Raw genomic sequence first — 20,798 nt, forward strand, 5'->3', positions numbered from 1 at the left:
GGGGGAGGGGGAAACGGCTGCGTGGTGCTTAGTTGCTGACTGGGGTTAAACCACGACAAGAAGCTAACTTTAACAAGGCATAATATACAATTTTAAAGACTTTCAGAACAGTATAGATTGTTGTCACGAGTTTGTACAATTCTTACAACATCAAAGAGGGTCCAGGTACATAGCAGCAACGGCACTCCTCTTTTCCTCTGCTTTTTGACTGGCCAGGAGCAATCAATAAATTGAAAATACTAAACAAAAGGAATCTTTAGCAGAATTAGAATACAATTGAAAATATTGGCAAGGACCTCTCTCCATAGCTGGATCCCAAGAACCGCTATATGCACATGTTTCTGTGAAGCCAGGGTAAGAAATTGCAACTTTATCCATTGCTTGCACATTTACATAAAGCTACAAATGCTAAGAAATAGACCTGCCATCTCACGTGTCTGCTTTTGAAGTGGAATTGTTCTGTTGTTTATTCCCGCGCCCTCACACCTACAGACTTACAGTCTGTGAAAACCATGGACTAAATGAAGAGGAAAGAGGACTGCAGAAACTGAAAAGTAACTAGTTTTTCCTTGCCTCAGGAAAAAAACACACTCATGCACAAAGCAATTACTAAAGGATTATTAAGCAGAAGCGACCACAGGCATTTATATTTCCTGTCTCCTCTAAACTTCTGTTGGTGAAAATCAAAGCCTTAAGTTTCAAAACAACCCGAATTATGAAACTAAATTACGCTAAAGGAGTCACATTTGACAGCAGGTTTATCAGTAGTTTAATACAATTTTACAGTGATTTCTGATAGTTCTGTTCACTTAGATTACTTTGTTTTGAATGTATAACTTTGATAAGAAGTTGGAAACAACAGCATGTGAACACCAAGGCAAAACTACCAAAGGAGGATACACAGGAAAAGATCAAAGATCGGGACCTCTTTATTAGGCTCACTGCTTATACTAATACTGAATATAGAAATAGTCCTCTTTTTAGGAATTAAAGTAACTATAAGTAGTTATTTTACAATTCCAAATTTCTTGGAAAAAAAGGTTGCTATGTATTTCTGTAAATTACAGTATTGATCTGTACAGAAAAAGAGTTCTTATTTGAATACTAAAAATTATTTCATCAGATTACCAAAAAAAAAAAAAAAAGACCATAAAGCTTTTCGCTTATAGAAATATAACTACAAGCACAAGATGTATATTTCTCACATTCTTACTGGAGCTCTGCAATCCACTGGAAAGTTCGGAGATTTATGTTCTTCTTCCTTCTATATAAAAGTTCTAGATTTCATTGCCAAACTCCTGTTCGCTGCTGGTTATCACCAGTATGCTCAAAAAACATGAAGTCCTAAGAAGGAAATGAAAAACAAACAAAACAAATACTTCTCAAATGTGGTTCTTAGTTCAGAGATCTCCTGGTTGCTTTGCAAGGTATTCAGAGCACCTTCCTCTCAGAAACCTCAAATGATGGAGGGGGGGGCACCTCTCTCCACCCCCCCATCACCTGGGTCTCTCAGAATAGGACACCCACAGAGAGAGAAAGAGGTGGTGAAAGACCTACATGGAAACTTTAAATTATCACTAGCCAAAGCTATGCTTCCTTTACTCAGGACTCCTGCCCTGGCTTTGTTCGACTTGACTCAGTCCCCTCAATTTTACCTCAAGCTGGAGTCCATCATAATGGTCACTATCTTTAGTTTACATCTGGGGGCCCCATTTTCTGTGTCTGGAGTCCTGGGTTGCACAGGGCTGTTAGAGGCTGGTGAGAACTTTCCAAACTCAAGATGCTTCACATGCCCCTTTCCTCCCACTCTGCAGCTCTGCCAGCACAGAAGCAGTGCACTTTTTGAAATGGTACCTGATGCCAAATTGCACAGGTAAGTGGAAACACAAGTGCGTCGCACACTGATTTCAAAGAGCAAAGTGAGCTGCGCTGCAGTATTTGACGACAGTCAGAGTGCAGCTGAAAAGCCCTGTATTGAGTCAGATGTGCTTTGCCTCCACAGAAGTCCCTCCCATCGGAAATTACTCCTCTGAGAGCGTTTAACCCAGCTCAGCTCAGTGCTTCACGTACTTCCAAAAAGGAGAGTCAGGAGGAACTGGCTGCAGCATTCAGCTGTGCAGTTCACCAGCTCAGGAGGCTGCTCTGGCTTTGGATGGGTCTCTTGGCTATTGCTGATCTGCACTCTTCTGGTCTCACCATCCACATAAACATGCTTTCCTCTGCTAATGAATCTGGAAGGAGTCTTCCCTTTACAGGGTTTCTCAGTTCCATCACATAGGAAGCTCTGCTTAAATATAGTTAGCACTTCATGTAGTCTAGAATAAGCTTATCATCTGAAATAATTCTTTGTTGCCCTCCATAGTTAGTTTTACACACAGGAAGTTCACAACAAGCTGTCACCCACTTCAAGGAGCTCAGAGTCAAATCCTTTACCAGCACAACTTGAACATGGACATGAGCTCATATTCAAGTATTAGTGAATGACAGACTTACGATAAGGAAGCAAGCACCAATCATGACAGCTTTCATTTTTACATCAAGGTCCCTTGGGAACGTGATTCCAAAGTTATCTGCATCTGTAAAGGCTTCTTTCAAAAACCCAGTCCACTGCTTAGAAATCCTCCCAACAGTAGAAGTCTCATCCACAGACTTCACCTAGTTTAATATAAAATTTAAAAAACATCATCAAATGTGTCATTCATAATATTCCCAAATCCTTTTCATGACAGATCCATTTGAAAGCTTCAGATTGTGCTATTTGAATTAATGCAGCCATTGAATGCAACTGTTTGTACCAAAAGGCAACCCTGACTATCAGAAAGTCAGTCTTAAGTAGCACAGACATGAACTTAATTCTAAATCTGACTGCGGAGTTCAATGCTTTAATGGTGTTGGAAGACAGTTACTGCATGCACGCACGCATGCTCTGCTGGAAGTGTTATCTTTTAGCCAAGAGAGTGAATTAGTTTCTCCTGCCATGTATCAGGAACTGCTTAAGTGAAAATTAAACAAATTACATTCTTCTGTTCCAAAGCAGAGATTAGCCCTTTGTCAACATTATGTTTCCTAAAGTTAGATCCAGTCTTCAGGGTCATGTGAAAGACTAGTCCCCAAAATAAAATGATACCAAATTTGCTTTAGCAACTATTTGCAATATCATTTTAAATATTAAATGGTAGACTAGTGTATCTAGTAGGCCTGTCAGTCTGAGGCTGGAAGGAGGATACAGGGAAGTACAGGGCTATCAGTCTGACCTCAATGCCAGGAAAGGTTATGGAGCAGATCATCCTGAGTGCCATCACGTGGCACGTACAGGACAACCAGGTGATCAGGCCCAGTCAGCATGGGTTTTGAAAGGCAGATCCTGCTTGACTAACCTTATCTCCTTCTATGACAAGGTGACGTGCTTAATGGATGAGGGAAAGGCTGTGGATTTTGTCTACCTAGACTTTAGTAAAGCCTTTGACACCATTTCCCACAGCATTCTCCTGGAAAAACTGGCTGCTCATGGCTTGGACGGGCATACTCTTCACTGGGTAAAAAAATGGCTGGATGGCGGGGCCCAAAGAGTTGTGATGAATGGAGTTAAATCCAGTTGGTGGCCAATCACAAGTGGTGTTCCCCAGGGTTCAGTATTGGGGCCAGTTCTGTTTAATATCTTTATCAATGATCTGGATGAGGGGATCAAGTGCACCCTCAGTAAGTTTGCAGAGGACACCAAGTTGAGTGGGAGTGTTGATCTGCTTGAGGGTAGGAAGGCTCTACAGAGGGATCTGGACAGGCTGGATTGATTGGCCGAGGCCAATTGTATGAGGTTCAACACGGCTAAGTGCCAGGTCCTGCACTTGGGTCACAACAACCCCATGCAACGCTACAGGCTGGGGGAAGAGTGGCTGGAAAGCTGCCCGGCAGAAAAGGACCTGGGGGTGTTGGTTGATAGCCAGCTGAATGTGAGCCAGCAGTGTGCCCAGGTGGCCAAGAAGGCCAATAGCATCTTGGCTTGTATCAGAAATAGTGTGGCCAGCAGGACTAGAGAAGTGATTGTGCCCCTGTACTCGGCACTGGTGAGGCCACCCCTCAAATACTGTGTTCTGTTTTGGGCCCCTCACTACAAGAAAGACATTGAGGTGCTGAAGCGGGTCCATGAAGGGTCTAGAGAACAAGTCTTATGAGGAGCGGCTGAGGGAACTGGGGTTGTTTAGCCTGGAGAAAAGGAGGCTCAGGGGACACCCTATCACTCTCTACAACTACCTGAAAGGAGGTTGTAGCGAGGTGGGTGTCGGTCTCTTCTCCCAAGTAACAAGAGATAGGACAAGAAGAAATGGCCTCAAGTTGCCCCAGGGGAGGTTTAGACTGGATATTGCGAAAAATTTCTTCACCGAAAGGGTTGTCGAGCATTGCAACAGGCTGCCCAGGGAAGTGGTTGAGTCACCACCCCTGGAAGTGTTTAAAAGACGTGTAGATGCAGCGCTTAGGGACATGGTTTAGTGGTGGACTTGGCAGTGCTAGGTTAATGGTTGGACTCGATGACCTTAAAGGTTTTTTCCAACCTAAATGATTCTATGATTCTATCTACTAGTTAATGTGTACAAAAATAATGATGCATTAATCACTATTATTTTTAAGTGAAAGTTGTAACTCTTCAGTCATTCAAATCTATATTTTAGGTCTAAATTATCTTGATTTACTTGGTCATTGAATGATTATTAAATGATTAAATGAGTGGTTGTAGGAGGTCATTTTAATAAATACCCAATACAGCTGAGAATAACATTTTTTTGTTAGAGCCTAACATAATAGATTCAAAAAGATTTTGCTGCTAAATTTTTCAATTAAGAGATTTGTGTACAATCACAGGCAATCTGTCTTACTGATAACTGAAGAGTGGCTTTAAGATGTCATTTCTGGAAGTTTGTCTGGCTTATCTAGAGTAATCTAGATATGTAGAGATGTGAATTGATTATACTAGCATTAAAAGATTATGTACTAATTACTTAATATATACAGTTCAGATGACAGGTAATAAGTCGAGCAACAAACTACTATCTGAAAGAAGATACATACAAACAATTTTTAGCATTGCATACCTCAAAATGAATGTCTGCCCAACAGCTGCAGACAACACATGGTCCAGTAATTTTCAGTACATCCATTCTTTTCTCATCTTGAATGGTAAACTTTGGCAGGCAGGGATGCCAGTTCTGGACAATGTAACCAACTGGTGTTCCTGGAGGCGCCTGAACTTCCAGCTTCACAGGAAAAAAAAAATCTCCACATGAATGTTCACGCTTTGATATGCTTGTTAAACAAAACCCACTCTAGCACACAAACCAAACACAACTTATTTTTCCACAACAATCTGGTTTTCCAGTGCATGAAGCTGCATGGGTTTTTCTGTGAACATTTTCAGAAAACTGCAGACAAATTGCAACTTTTGCCTTCAGTGAAAACACTAAGATGCTCCTAAGGCTGTGGAGCACACAAACTATGTATCTACAGTAGAAAGATCAAAGTCTAGTGAAAGAAAGACAGTGAGCATCCTGAAAGCATTCAGTGAAGACATCACAGGATGCAGCCACCACAAATCCCTCAGTAAGAACTCTGAGTAGGCTCAGACTGAAGGCTTCAGAAGTTGCATCACTCCGTAAGTATTTTAATATTAAAAAAGCTCATCATTTCATATTGTCCTGGTTTTGGCTGGGATAGAGATAATTTTCTTCCTAGTAGCTGGTACAGTGCTGTGTTTTGGATTTAGTGTGAGAATACTGTTGATAACACACTGATGTTTTAGTTGTTGCTAAGTAGCGCTTATCTTAAGCCACGGACTTTTCAGTTTCCCATGCTCTGCCAGCAAGCAGATGAGCTTGAAGAACCTGGGAGGGGGCATAGCCGGGGCAGCTGACCCGAACTAGCCAAAGGGGTATTCCATACCATGGAACGTCATGCCCAGTGCATTGACAATGCAATTGTCAGTGCCAGTATATAAACAGGGGGGGGTTGCTCAGGAGGTGCGGATCGCTGCTCGGGCATTCGGTCAGCGGGTGGTGAGCAATTGCATTGTGCATCACTTGTCTTTTCTTGGGTATTATTTCCTTTTTTTTTTTGTTATATTCATTTTCATTACAATTATTATTATATTATTATTATTAGTTAGTTGTGTATTTTATTTTATTTTAGTTGTTAAACTGTTCTTATCTCAACCCACGAGTTTTACTTTTTTTGTCCCCTCCTCCTCCCCACTGCACTAGGAGGGGAGAGGGGGAAGTGGCTGTGTGGTGCTTAGTTGCTGGCTGAGGTTAAACCACGACACGTGTTGAATTTCACTACAGCTTTCACAGCAGTATAGTGAAAACTCTAGCTGTTATTTTATGAAAGCTGTTGCCCAACTCTTACACCGCAAATCCATCTCCAGTGCAGATTTTGGCACTAGCCACAAGTTCCCTGATATGCTGTTGAATCAAATTTTTCATTACTTTAATCAGAAGTGCCAAGAGCGAACCTAAGTGTTGCAGTACACTAGCTTCTTCCCAGACCAAGGAGACCCCATGCACAAATCCCACAGATCTCTTTCCCCACAACTTACGGACAAAACCTGACTTGTTTCACCTCGCCTCCTGATTCAAGACAACCCCATCTTAAAAATGCACAGGTGGACCATGTCCCACGTGAGGCAAGATGGTGAGAGGGAGTAACTCACCTCCTGTAAGCAGCACGGAAAGCAGCATGAGGAACACCGGAGGGGTCTCTGCAGCGTTATCACCTCGTGGCCCAGGTTGTCTATAATCCGGAGGGTGAAGGGTCGTGATGGCCCACAGCAATTCCTGGTACAGCAGTCAGTGTCTTCTGCTGCAAAGTACACCCTTTGCCCCAGCGTATTCTTGATTTCGTATTTGTTGTTTGTTTCAAAGCCAGTCAAAACTGAAAAATAGGAACAGAACTGTTAAATTTCTGACGTGTGTCTGGTCAGAAAAGTCACCATGCGAACTCTAAAGCTACCCTTTGGGAAGGCAGGCCTCACTCATAGTCTGTCAGAGGCAGCTACTGGCGAAGGGAAGCGGTGGGGAAAGACCCTCGAGCAGAGCAGCCTGACAGAGAAATTCAGAGAGGAGAAGCCACCATGAACATGGCAACATGGAAAGACCATGGAGATGTCCATCAGTCCCCTCCCACCAGGCACGGACACCTACTGCCAGAGCAAGCACCACAATTATAAATAACACAGCATGAAAGATTCCAGGGAAGAGCTGAAGGGATGAGAATTAAAGAAACTTGTGAATTTGGGGGTGAAGCAAGAAAAGGGCTCTAGAGGGCACAAATATGTTCAGAATGAGAAGGCCACAAAAAACGCCTCACAGTCAAGATTCACAGCAGCACAAATAGAAAACAACAAGAGCCAAGACAGAAATTTTGATTAATTTCTGTAACAAATGAAAGTACTCTTTGAAGCATTACGGAAAGAAAATGCAGCAGCATTAGGTGTCAGCCGAGATGGATGGTCCATTTTATTTCTGCTATTTGAAAGACACTGGTAACATGACTTTGGTATTCTTAAAGTGAACGGAATGAGAGGAGCAGAAGGAAAGCAGTTCAATTCACTAAAACAGCAGGATTGCCTGGAAACGGGATCGGAGCTGCATGCCAGTCTATGGAATTAGATGAAGTAAGAGAGGACAGAAAAGAAGATCTTTAAGTAGGGAAGAGAGGCAAGTAGAAATCACGTGAATTAATAACATGGGAAATGTGTGACTTCAGCTATAACTAGCTACCAAGATTACTCAGTCGCATTGCTATCTATCTTTTAAGATACAGAACCTGTTTAAAATCTTCTGCCCTCCTATTTTCTCCTTCCTCTCCTCCCCAACTTCTGCAGAAATTGAGACAGATAACAGAGGCAGGAAAGAGAAAGGTGGCAATCCACCTTAAATACGTAGTATCAAAGAAAGTCTAAATTTTACCATTCTTGGAATTATTAGATTTAAACATTTCTCTGTTATAAATACTTTTCACTTACTCTCAAGAAGTTCAATTTGCTGATGAATTAATATCTGGTCAATCTGTTGGTGGTTGAAAAATTAAACAGAATAAATAGTTAAAAAGTTGTAACTAAGAGAAATCTAGTTTTAAGAAGCATTGCTGTTTCATTTCAGAATGCAGACTTATGGATCAATACATTGTCTAGGGCAGATCATCCACCAGTAAAGCTGTGGAAGTAGCTCACGTGCCCCCTGTCCTGTCCTCTGTCAATTTAGCAGAACAGTGTTTCAGAGCACTGGAGCAGATGGCAGAAGTTGTACCCAAGCTGGTCTGGTTACAAGCATGCAGGGCTAATGTGCCTGTGCTCCTTCCAGGACTCAGCGTAGCTCAGCTACAGAGCCTGACAGAGCCTCTGACACCACATATCCCAGATGCCTACATCAGGAGTCTGTACAGACAAAAGCAGGAAACTGAGAAATTTTAGAGCAGAAGCTCAACTACTGCTCAGCTCTGAGTGAAACTCAGGAAAAATCAGCCTCTCCTCACTGGTGCTTTTTTTTTTTTTTTTTGAGCAATTTGCAAAACTGGCAACAATACATCAGTGTTAAGCCTTGATATTTGCTCCCAGAGATGAGATGAACTGTACTTTTACAGTACAAGGACATATTCTGTAATGTGGAAACAATTCTTTTTTTGCTATTAGCATTCTCTACCTTGTGAAGTCTGACTAGCGCCTCTCCTAACAACATTATGAAGAGGTGTGAAGAAAGCATCATGTACAAAATTAAGCACCTCTAATGTGCTACTGTTGCCCTTATTATATATATTTATTATATACACCTTGCCAGATCACATTACATCTCACAAATGGTAGCTTCAGAAATGGGAAGGATGTATGATAGACCTATGCCCTGAGTCCTTTAACATCTCACTTGGCAGGAGAGCACTCTGTGAAGTGCTGCAGCCATAACAGGCACTTCTATGCTCAAACATGCATCACATTACAAAAGGCTTCACTTAGCAGCCCAAAACCAGCAATCCATGCAGCTGCAACAAAGCCAGATACTTTTTTTAGCTTTTTCATGGATGCAGGCTGCTTCTCAGGTGAATACCTGTTCTCTGGGGAAGGAGGAAGGGTGCAGGTACCTGTGTGAGGTATTCCAGTCCAGGAGGGCAGTTGGGAAGAGGAGGAGGGATGGGCATCCAGATTGTCCCCTCCTTCATGATGGGCTGGTTCTGGATCGGTGGAACAGCAAGTCCAGCTGGGACTCCCACGGCCTGTCCGTGGAAGCCATAGCTCCCTGCACCTGTGAAACCTGGCATGGTAGGAGAGACGCAGTTATGAAAGTTAGATGTTGGAAAAGAATTGCCCCATGGATCTTCAGAAGATTAATTTATTCACTATTGTGAACTATGAAGATCCTTATACTTACAATATATTCCAGTTATGAATACTACTACTTTCGTGAAGGAAGTTACACTGGATTGGGATGTTCTAATCCTTCCAGACAAAACCAAACAAAACAAATAAATGCATCATTCTTGAATATAGCAGAAATTTTATTCACATAAAGACAGGCAATTCAAAAATTAGAAATAAATGAAGATTACTTCTAAGTAGAGAAGACAGAATACCTTAAAATACATGAAAAGTATTGGCATTTACAAGTTATCAGTTGAGCAAATGAGGAATTTTAAGGCAAAGTTTTCCTGGAATTATAACTTCTACTTATGTGACAGGAAATGTTCTTTTAGCAAAGTTCATCTGCAGTTTTCAAACCAGATGAGTGTGATCTAAAAACTGCACTTTCCCATTTGTTTAATGGATTCTCTTTCAAAACTCAGGAAATCCACAACTCCTTCATGGAGGAGGTGCGTAGTAAAGGAGGAAATACTCCCACGTTTTGTGAATGCCAAGTAAGTCTCCAGTTAGCACTCAATAGGAAACACAAGCTCTCATGAAGCACTTCAGGGTCTAAATGCTCAGCACCCCACCAGATGGCACACGCAGCACTGCCTTAGTGCTCACAACCCATCCCACATCCCCGGGCTGTGCACAGAGCCCTGCCTTGCTTGCAGCAACACAGCCTTTGCTACAGAGATGCTTTATGACCTTGTAGCTGAAGCTGCTGAATTTGCTATTGAAAGTTACAGAACCAGAACTATATTTTTTCCCTCATTCAATACTTTCCTGGTAGGCATGTAGGCTTTCAATGTGATGCAGAGGAATTTTATATTTTACTCAGAAGCAAGCACAACACAGAAGCCACAAAGAGTATTTTTGCAGAGCTGTACAAAAACAAATCGTTCGAGATACTGACTTGTAGACTTATCTTTAGCTCAAATCAGTTCAGCACCAATGTTTCACATTACAATACAATACACGGACTGTACCATGTGAGAGCTCATGCTGTGGCCATAAGGAGAACAGTACCTCAGGTGATGTAAACAGCTGTGGCTTAAAACTCATAAGTGGCAGGATCACTCATCCCAGAGAAGGATCCACCCTTACAGAATACAATATCACTTTTGTCTGAGCACAGGCTTTGCACACAAACTGACTACCTACTGGTATCGTGTGTAAGTGTGTGCACATACAATTATTCGAAACAAAAAATGCTCTCCTGACCTTCATCGCACAGGCAGCACGTGCTCATTCCCTGCTGAAGAGAACTGTACTTACAGACCTCAGATTGCCTTGCCACAAGGTGTACAAGCCTTAACTTAGGAACAGCATGGTAACTTAGGCCAAATGTTTTGCATTTTATCTATAACCTATTCTTTGAGACTGATTGTTAGATATTGCTTACTGTGATTTGGTTCCTCAGAAAGCAATTAGTTGCCAGAACATGAGAAGCTATTTAGGAGTGCTGCATTTTGAATGTGGAGCAGAAAATGAGATAGAAGAGGAGAAAAGAAAATGAGCGAAAGCGTAAGGTATAACCATGTGCAAGTACAGCAACAGAGTAGGAAACAGGAACAGAATACATGGACCAGCAGAACTGCAAGGGGAAAACAATTCTTTTCTTCAGTTCTGGATTTCTAGAGAGAAATAAAGTGAAAAACTGAAATAATATGTTAATAAAAAATCTGATCATCAGCAAGAAGCTGCCACACATTAATCGCTTTGCATCAGTAACACCTCTCTAACAAACTCCCCACAGTGACCACTAAGGAACAGCCAACATTTTTAACTTCTACCACTGTTGGTACTGCTTAGCACATGCTAACATGTAGCACCAAGAAGGGAAGAAGATGACTTTTCAGCAAAACAGAAATTAACAGAAACTCTACAGAATTAACAGCAGAAAAGTAAATCAGAGATGGTCACCCTCATGAAACCTCCTACTTCCCATGCTTATCTCCTAATCATATAGCAGATCGGTAGCCAAGCAACCTACCTTGGTAAGTCCCAGGTGCATGCTGTGGGTAGTCATAGTGAACTTGATTTCCTGGCGCATAGCTAACGTTTGAAAATCCAGGTGCTGGGGCAGGTTTATGTGCTGGAAGAATGGAACATATGCTTTGAGTATTGCTCGTTTCCTCCTACCCTGGGGTGAAAGATCCACAACATTGCTTCCTTTTTCAGAGCAGACATACAAGAAAATTAAGTAGCTGTTTTCTGTGTAGCAAAAACTGTATAACAAGCTCGTATTTATTCAAAATAATAAACATCAGTGTAACTTAAAGGAGTTCTGATCCTTAAAGTGCAGAAAAAAGGCAGGTATTGCACATGATGTCATGAAGATGTCACAGAATCACAGAATCATATTGCTTGGAAGGGACCTCTTGAGATCACCTAGTCCAACTCCTGCTCAAGCAGGATCAGTTCACTCTCCATCTGGACCAGATGTGCCTATGTTTTGTAAATGATCCAATTTTAAAATTTAAATAATTTCAATTTAAAACATTCATACATATTTCATAAAATTAGAAGGCAAACTAATAGCTAAGCTAATATTGCTTGAACACCTCGGAAGGACCCACGTTATCTTTGATATTAACAAAAGATGACCTTTTGTTTATATTTTACTCACCTTGCATTGCCATGGGTCTGCTTACAATTGTTCTGCAAAACAACATTTTTATTTCACGGTTTTTAAAACGTATAATTTCAGACAAGAGTTATTCAGAATTCTCTATTATTGATAAAAGATACTTGCCTGTCTAAACCATATGGGAAAGCTGAATTACAAATACAAGCTAAAATAACTTTAAATATCTCAGCCTCCTTCTAGGCTATGTCTCCACCACAACACAAGTCTGAATTATCTACACCTGCATTCATGGTTTGAGCATCCTGAAATCATCCTCAAATCAGAGGAAAGCATCGGGATGTGCAGTTATTTCATTGCAGTGCAAGACTCCATTGTGCAGCCATTCAGAAACATCATGCAGTTCATATGAACAAATTACTGCAGTAATTTCAGGGCAACTGGTTTAGCGTATTGATGTTGACTACAAAACCTGCTTGGGTAAATCCTGGAGCAGCCGTGAGGCCATGTTACCACCTATTCAGTTCTTTATGCTATTCCACTTCTGAAGTGGTACTACTAAATATCATGTAACCAATTTCTGCCTCCATACAATAATAAAAGGTGGGCTTGCACAGGAGAGTGGGCTTCCACAGCAGAGTATAATGAGCGAAAGGACCCACTGCTTGTCTTTTTCTTTCTACTCTTCCAGAGTTGCCACAAGGAGTTAAAAAAAGGCAGAAAGAACATTTACTGATGCCAGCATCAACCTTGAGAGATACTCCTTTCAGTCTCTGGGGTAACAAGAGAAGCAAGACAATGGCAGCAACTTCTATTAAAGACAGAGGTCCAAAATCGCCAGGAGATCCGTAAGTGGAAGTATAAAAAAGAACAGTATAGGAGCTCCTTTTTATAGGATCAAAAGCTTTAAAATAAACAATAAACCTAGTTATTCTTTAAAAAGAATGCAGTTCAACTTAAACTAGTAATATATTTTGTCTGTTATGGTTCTTCCAACTAGTTCAGTTCAATAAAGATGGTCATTCAAAGCTGGCAAAGAAATGGAAACTGAAAGCAGTTCCTTCCTGCTTTTCACTCCCAGAGTCACAGGAGGATGTTTAATGGTTCTGGATGACATGGCATCTAGCTCACTTCCCAACTCGTACACAACGTCCTCTTTGTTTAATAAATTGGTCTTAAAGTGTTCCTTTTTTAATACACTTTTTCTTCTACTTTACTAACTTTACTAAATCACCATCCTCTTTTATGTACTTTAATTGGATTCCGGTCCCCATATGAACACAGGTTAAAAAAAAGTAATAGGAAGGAAATAATTTAAAAATATACATCTATATTTAAAAATCTGAAAGAACACATTCAAACTACATAACTTAAACCTTGTTCTCATAGTTGATAACAGAGTGACAAGTTTAATACATGACCACATTAAAATATGTTGACAAAACTACCAGATTGTAGGAACAGCACAAATTAAAGATTAATAAAAAAACATTATTCAAACTAGCAAAAGATTGGTTTATCAGTTTACACTGTGAGATATTCCAGCTACCCGATCTTCAGTGAAATACTGAGAATTACAACTGAACCCTTTGGTAAAGGGAGAGTAGAGACAGAATCATATGACTTATTTAAAAGAAAGGCTTTATAGTAGCCCAGAATCTTTTTTCTCCCTACAACCACATATATATGCTGCTGTGCAATCTAGGATTTAGAAAATGTTGATATGCTCTTTAGCTAGAAAAGCAACAAAGATTTTACAAAGTTCAAGTCCCATTTAATCAGACATGATACTAAAGAGAACAGTTACGATTCTTTTACTAAAATTGTCTCTCTTCTTCTATTGCTTTTTATCTAGACTCCTCCTATCACCTCCAATGCAGTCACCAAGATTAACACATTGTCAGTCATGCCCTGCTTTTCATCTGAATAATTTATAAAGATTGTAAAATAACACAAAATTCTGAAATACCAAAGGAACAAGGAACAAAACCTCACTTTTGTCAACCTTTATATTGCACAATATATTGTTCAGCCATGTTGTTACACATGGGTAAATTCCCAGCTGGTGAAACCTCAGTCAAGAAGCAGTAGCAGTGGGCAGACCAGTCACTTAGAAATGTGTTGGTTCCAGCTGCTTGGGTTACACAAAGCAATGATTTGAAGCCTACATTTTCATTTCAGTTTAATAAAGTGCGGCTTTACTTGCTGCTAGGTGTTACTAGTTCTAGTAACAGTTTTAAAATAAATATAGGGAGCAATCATTGAAACATTACTTACTTAGCAGGGAAAAGTAAAGGTATTTGCATTTAGCTCCCACTAATACAAAAAAGGGAGAATGCTATTTCTTTGTAATGGAGTTAAATTCCACAGAATTAAAGAAAAAAAGAAAGAAAGTGCTTCAGCAAGTAGAAGTCCATTACTGAATTAATTTTGGTTCAACAAAAACAGTAGCTGCATGAATCCCTTATGCTACGCTGGCCACATGCTGCAACCTGAATTCACAACGTAGATCGAGAGTAAGTTGTATTGGAGTGAATAAGCTGGCCATGGTGTTCCAGAAGAAGCAGCTGTATATCTTTGTATACATCTTATAAAAAGCTTTACAAGGCCCTAAGCAGTCTGATCTAAATTTGAATTTAGTCTGGCTTTAATTAGAGGAATGGACTAAACGACCTCCAAAGGTTATCCTTTCCAAACTAAATTATGCTAGGATTATAAGGGTCCTTCACATTTTATTACATTACCTGAGGTATTTGCTGATCAAACATCCCCCAAAATCCCCCAGCTGGAGTGCAGGAGGGCGAGAGGACGGTGGGGCTCCAGCTCCCAGCACCTCACCCCTCACTGGGGCTCTTTTGGGTGAGGGCTATGCAAGGGAGCCTGTGCCAGGAAAAGGCACCAAGTTGTGCCCTTTCCTGACAGACTCCCACAGTAACTCATAGCTCTGGGTCCACTCTCCCAAAGGGAGTACAGATGAGAGATAAATATCCTCTCTTCTCTGGAAGAGGGGGCATACCTGAGTTCAGCTTTACGCCAGGGAAAGCAGAAGCGATTTTGCTGGCAGGAAGGAAGCACTGGGGGAACTGGAGACGCTTCAGGCAAAGTGGCTGTCTGGTAATGAATGACCCCTATGAAATACAGTCTCTGGATGGTCTGAGGTGCCCTCGCTACACCTGCATGCCGGGAGTGGGAAAGGCAGGCCCTGCCCGCCCGCCCAGCACACAGCCAGCCGCCTCTCCTAAAAACACAACTTGAACCCCACAGCATGGCTTCCAGCCTCAACCACTGCAACGCAGAGAGGAAATGAAAGGCAAAAGAACCGCCCCACTCCCCCCCCCTCAAAAACCCACAGTCCTTCGACTGCGAAGAGCATCTGTTCAGCTGCAGGTTAGCAAGCTGACAGCAGACCCCCACATCTCATTTGCTGTACTACTCACGAGAGAAAGGAACTCATATCAACGAGTCTCATTCTTCACACCCTGTCCCTATATGTTGTACTATCTAGAACCCATATTGCCAGCCTTCCTCCTCACCCACAGGAGTTCCCAGACTTCTTCCCTTTGCTCTCAGAAGTAGCAGTCAATTGCTGCGATAGCCTAAACCCTCTCACCCAGCGCCAGCACACCCAACCGGTTCCTCACTTCCTCCTTACTTTCTTGAATTGTTATTCAAATGGATAACACGGAAGCAACCCTCAGAGGCATCCAGGTGCCCAGGCACAGTGTTCTTCCCCCTCCAGCAGTTTTGAGCCCAGGCATTTAAGGACAGCCAAAAACTTTTGGAAAGGAAATCGAGGAAATACTGGTTCCAAAGGAAGTCTGAACAAAACTGTCCTAGTTCAGATAACAGTAAGGAAATAACTAGTCTAATCTAATCTCTAGATTGTTCCTTTTTAAGGAATAGCAGAATGCCCATGTTTCTTTTCAGTCACTTTCTCATTTTCAGAACTGCATTACACAGCTACATCTCCCTTACCCTCATGCATGTCAGTAGATACGCTGCAACTGATTTAGAGATGTCTTAATTCAGTTAACTACAGAGCTGCCGGTTTTTATCAGAAAAACAGTATACTTGTGTGACAATCAGTTTCACTTCTCATCCAGCTCACTAAAATACCGCCAAGAGCGTATTAACATAAGCCCCCAAGCGTAAACATCGTGCATGGTGCCATTTAAATACCAAGCCAGGCCCTTGCAAAGGTTTATGAATCAAAAAACAGACTTAGAAAGTCAAACAGCTGTGAGGCATGCATTAGTTCACCATAGGTAGCTTTGCGGCACTTTTCATCATCACATTATATTAGACTATTCAGCCACTGGATTTTAACCTTGATTGCTGAAGAAACAGTATACTTAATAATCTAGTTGATCTAATTAAACAGGTTATTTTCTGCTAAAGTTAACAAAATAGCCTTCAGAGTAGGAATGAAATGAGCTGTAAGTTGACAGAAAACTATTTTGTTCTGATGCAGTAAGGTACCCTCTCCTCTTACATAGACACCTCTCCTGAAACCTGGGAGTCCCAACACCTGAGAGACAAAAAACCAGGTCACATGCTGGCTATCCAGCCTCGCTGAGGCGAAGGCATATCTCTAACGCTGACAGCTTCACTGCTGGGTGACGGGACCACCATTGCCTGAACCGTGCCTGCTGCCGTCAGCTCTCTTGCGCAGGGCTCTCCCAGGACAGCCTCGGCAGCAAGATCTTTCCTTAAACCAGTCTTTGCAAGCGAGTTACTTTGCTAAAGAGAGACATTTTCTAACTTAATGCGCAATCCCCAACTGGAAAACGTGGCCCTTCTAATCATTAAGCATCCCAGTGATGAAAATAAAATGGATACCTGAAAGGACCACCTAGAAGAAATCACACACGGTAAAGGCACTTATATTCACAGCAAAAAAATACCCGTTCCCAAAGCCGAGGAGCCGCTCCACGGCGTCCCGCGCCGAACCCCGCTTCCAGCCGCGCCGGACCCCGCCGCCGCCGAGCGCCGCTCCGCTCCGCAGCGCCCGTCCCCGTCCCGTCCCGGCGCCTCCGGAACACCCAGCGCTGCGGGGCGGGAGCTGCCCGGGGCCGCCCCGGGGCAGGCAGCGCTGGGCGGGCAGCCCGCGCTGGGCCGCCGCCTGGGGCAGCGCGGGGGCGGGGAGCGAGGGCGGTTGCTGTTTCCGGCAAGAAAGCACGTTATGAATCCTACCGAGAAACACGGCTCGAACGTTCTCGCAGCCTCCCTCCGGCTCTGCCGCTGCTGGGGGCACCGCGGGCGTGAACACCGTTGACTCATTTAACCGCTTTCTTTTGCTGTGGCAGTGGAGCAGAAGGTCACATGCTTGCTTAAAATTAAGCGATGCAGTATTTCTAGAAGGCAGTAATGTCTCTCTCAGTGTAACTTCTACAACGAAAATGACACCGGTGTTCTTTCATTAAGGAGGCAGTTCAAACTTGCCCATATAACTATTGTCTTTTATGTCTCTATCAAATGATTATTCACAGTAAAGTATAGCCCTAAAAAAAAAATCTTAGGTTTCCTATAATCTTTACAGTATCACCTTCTCCTGTCTGAAAAAGTTTCCGCTGTAACCGAAATGTTCAGCAATGACAGCTGGTTTCTGTCAAATACGTGTCAAAGAAAAAAAAAACAACGAAACCCTAAAACCCTTTGATTGGTGCTTACCCTGATGAACTATTTCTGAAAGATTTCCTGAAAACACAGGTCATTTGAGGAAGTAATTACCTTATCTTTGGTTCACTCTAATGTCTGATACTACATTAACACTTAATGGTATGATACTGTCTGGAGAAATACAGATAGTGCAGTGCATTCATATTGCCTGAGGAAACACTTTTTAAGTCTGAAAAGGTCCGAAGTTTCTAAAAGTTTCCTAAAACTTTTAAAGCTGGTTTGTTTTTTTTTTTCCAAAAACATTTGCCTATAGATAGCTATCCCAAAAATGAGTCTTACAAACAGAGACAGTTTCATGATGCAGAATCCAGACATCTGTGATGGTGAGAATTGGGGTAAGGAATGGGGGCACCTATTAATTCATTCACTCTTTTGATAACAAATTTAACCATAGAAGGTGAAGCCCAAGAAGGACAGACAGTACTTTAATTTCAAACCTGACTGTATACAAATACATTTTGTTCGTGGTCCCAAATAGAGGAAACTGTACTTTCCTGTTTCCATGTAGGCTCTGCAGAGCCACTCACCGTCCTTAATCCATTAGCAGCCCTTTAGTGATGAAGAATGGAGAGGCCCAAAAAGAGAGTATCAGGAGAGCTGCTGAAGGTCTTTCATGTAAAAGCAGCTGGAGTTTTGGACCCAGATGATCACTCTAAAACAAAGACTCATCAAGGTTTCTGTTAAATCAGGTATACCATAAATTTACTTAAAAAAAACCCAACACGACATACTCTTAGATCTCAAAGTGCCCCATTTGCTGTTGAATCATGTGAGATTAAGACAGGGAAGTGTTAAATCCCTCACTTTCAGCTCAACTTTTTATGAATGAAGCTACTTTATTACAAAATGTGTTGTATATTCCAAATATTTTCAGGGTAAAGATGATCAAAAGATACAGTTAACATCAATGTTACGTAGATAAGCCATTGTGTGAGCCAGCACAGGCAGGACACAGGAACAACCACAAAACCACAGATGAAATGCAAAGAGTAAATTTATTTTCATTACCTCGCCAACCAGGGGATCCCCGAAGCAGCACCCGGGCAGAGGCACACAAGCGAGGACGCAGGCACCGCGGAGCTTGGTCCATGCTAGCGGATCACCAAACCTGCTGTTTTCACCTGTATATCAGGGATTCACGCAGGCGTAGTTTACCACTGTGCTTTGATCTTTCCCACAGCAGGGCAGGAATCTCAAGCATGTTCGATAGGGTGCCTCTAAGTCTATCACAGGCCTATGTTATCCAAACACAGATGTTCTACTTGTCAAACACACAAGACTAAACAACAATTAGTATGATATATGTGTTTTTCTACACCCCAGCTGCAAGTCACTTGAGCAGGTTTGCAATCCTCCTCACCAATCTTCCATTATTTTCCCAGCCATGAATATATTAAACTGAAATGCCTGATTTTACAAGGGTCACTGTAGATTTACATGATGCTTGTTAATGATAATCATAAAATGTTCCAGGGTTACAGAGGAAATGGTAAAATATATTGCAGAGGATTGGCTTGCGGAGACATTTCTTTAAATGTCACTGTTAAGATTCACATGGAAGTCCTATTGTCTACAAACATGTAGTCTATATTTTTAATGTAATGGATTGTCATTTACATATTAATGAATTTTTAATCTTTAGATTGTATAAAAACAATTACATTCTAGATTTTTTTAATAACACATTCCAGTGAATAACAAAATATTTTCTTAGGTTTTAAATCTAATACAGAAGTCTCCTGCTAGTTTCTTCAATGTTTTTGGTTCCCAGATCATTCAATAAACATGATAAATTGAGCTTTAAAAAAAACCAACCAAACAAACAAAAAGTATTAGGGTCTTTCCAACTTCTGTTCATATTGTTGAAAGTCCTGTCTTTCATTCTTCAGAAGCCTTTGGATATTATTTCACGTACAATGTGTACAGATGCAGATAAAAATCTAATGAGATGCAATATGCAAGTCTTATTTTCAGGACAGAATTATAAAACAAAGCAAAGAACAGTTCTGTTCTGTCAAAAGGTCTAAAAAATGGATCTATTGTAGCAAAATGCACTTTGGATATTTCCATCTCTAGGCTGCTGATATCCTTTTCTTTCATTATCCATTCCTACTCCACAAGGCTTAGGAGTACTTCCAGACAAGTACTAGTTACCTAATGAAGAAGATAATCCTGTTTGATAGATGATTAGAAACAAAAATGCATGATGTTTTCACAAGAAGGGAAAAAGACAGTCTGCTCCTTCTGTGTTAGGGACTAGCTAGCTAATTCTTAAAATGAAATGATCACGGTGTCAAGGGGGCTATAATAAGTAGCATCATTCTGAAATATAAGGTATTTCAGATGGCATCAAGTATAAGCCCCTCGCCCAGACAACACAACAAATAGAGTTACCTCTTCGCCAGATCTCACAGCTTTGAATACCTTTGCAGCAAGGTACTAACTGCAGCTCAGCTTGGATCGCATGTTATATACCTTGAAATAACAGACGAAGAATTCGATGCTCAGAGGTTATAGAGCCTAAATTAGAGACTTACAGTAAGAAAGCCAGCACCAGTCCTGACAGCTTCTCCAGGAGTACCGGGGGCACAGGGAGCTCCTGATGGATAACCCTGAAGGACAAAATTACCTTGTTCCTCAGGAAAGAACAGTTCTGAAAGGTAAATGTTAACCTCATGCCACTCCAAGATAGGATGCTAGAAAACAGTATGAAATCCTGTCCTAACTATCATCTCTTACAACCTACCGAATTAATAGCCCCGTTTTCATGGCCTTTAGTCTGACCAGGATTGCACTCAGCTACACTGAGGGCTGAAAGTTTGACAAATTGCTCCCTGAGTATGGGGGTTTGAGCTTCCATAGAAATACCTGGGAGCAGCCTCGGCCTGAATTAAATAGTAACTTTGCTGAGGGGTTTGATGAGCTGCACAAATTAGTGTTTTATCACACCAAATCATCCAAACTGCATCGCTGATGGAGCCACTTGGTGTGCTGCCTGCATCGCAAAGCCTCCCTGCTGTCATCAGGCCCGTGATGCCGATCCCAGCTGTTTGAAAACTTGGATGCATCTGGAAAAGTTGTAACAACTTTTCTGGATTGCCTGAAAATCAACCTTGTAATAAAATTCAGCAGAAAATAAGTAGTACCAAT

The 20,798-nt window shown here is 41.6% G+C and overlaps 1 protein-coding gene across 4 annotated transcripts; it reads right to left on the bottom strand.

Annotated features, from left to right (window-relative positions):
- Positions 1-762: 762 nt before the first annotated feature.
- PLSCR1 (phospholipid scramblase 1) lies at positions 763-20,239 on the bottom strand. Of its 4 annotated transcripts, XM_050902584.1 has the most exons (12): positions 20,186-20,239; positions 18,657-18,769; positions 18,176-18,300; positions 17,163-17,357; positions 12,012-12,043; positions 11,376-11,477; positions 9,121-9,290; positions 8,012-8,054; positions 6,698-6,918; positions 5,088-5,249; positions 2,494-2,655; positions 763-1,344 (listed from the first exon to the last, which is right to left on the bottom strand). In XM_050902584.1, the coding sequence occupies exons 5-12, from the start codon at positions 12,022-12,024 to the stop codon at positions 1,285-1,287; spliced, it is 933 nt and encodes a 310-aa protein (XP_050758541.1). In that variant the 5' UTR covers positions 12,025-12,043; positions 17,163-17,357; positions 18,176-18,300; positions 18,657-18,769; positions 20,186-20,239; the 3' UTR covers positions 763-1,284. The 4 variants fall into 4 exon arrangements, with proteins under 4 accessions (XP_050758541.1, XP_050758542.1, XP_050758540.1 ...); XM_050902585.1 differs by lacking the exons at positions 17,163-17,357; positions 18,176-18,300; positions 18,657-18,769; positions 20,186-20,239 and adding an exon at positions 16,874-16,909; XM_050902583.1 differs by lacking the exons at positions 17,163-17,357; positions 18,176-18,300; positions 18,657-18,769; positions 20,186-20,239 and having other exon boundaries at positions 12,012-12,211.
- Between the last annotated feature and the right edge of the window lie 559 nt (positions 20,240-20,798).

Source organism: Gymnogyps californianus, chromosome 10 (genome assembly GCF_018139145.2).
Source record: "Gymnogyps californianus isolate 813 chromosome 10, ASM1813914v2, whole genome shotgun sequence".
Classification (NCBI taxonomy): Eukaryota; Metazoa; Chordata; class Aves; order Accipitriformes; family Cathartidae; genus Gymnogyps; species Gymnogyps californianus.

Bases quoted from the DNA above. Each gene is read 5' to 3' on its own strand.
- PLSCR1 (XM_050902583.1), bottom strand. From the start codon at position 12,057: ATGTTGTTTTGCAGAACAATTGTAAGCAGACCCATGGCAATGCAAG. The intron at 9,291-11,375 runs GTAGGTTGCTTG...CTACCATGCCAG, and splicing joins TGCACCTGGGACTTACCAAG to GTTTCACAGGTGCAGGGAGC. The intron at 5,250-6,697 runs GTGAGTTACTCC...TTTCCTGTGAAG, and splicing joins TTCCGTGCTGCTTACAGGAG to CTGGAAGTTCAGGCGCCTCC.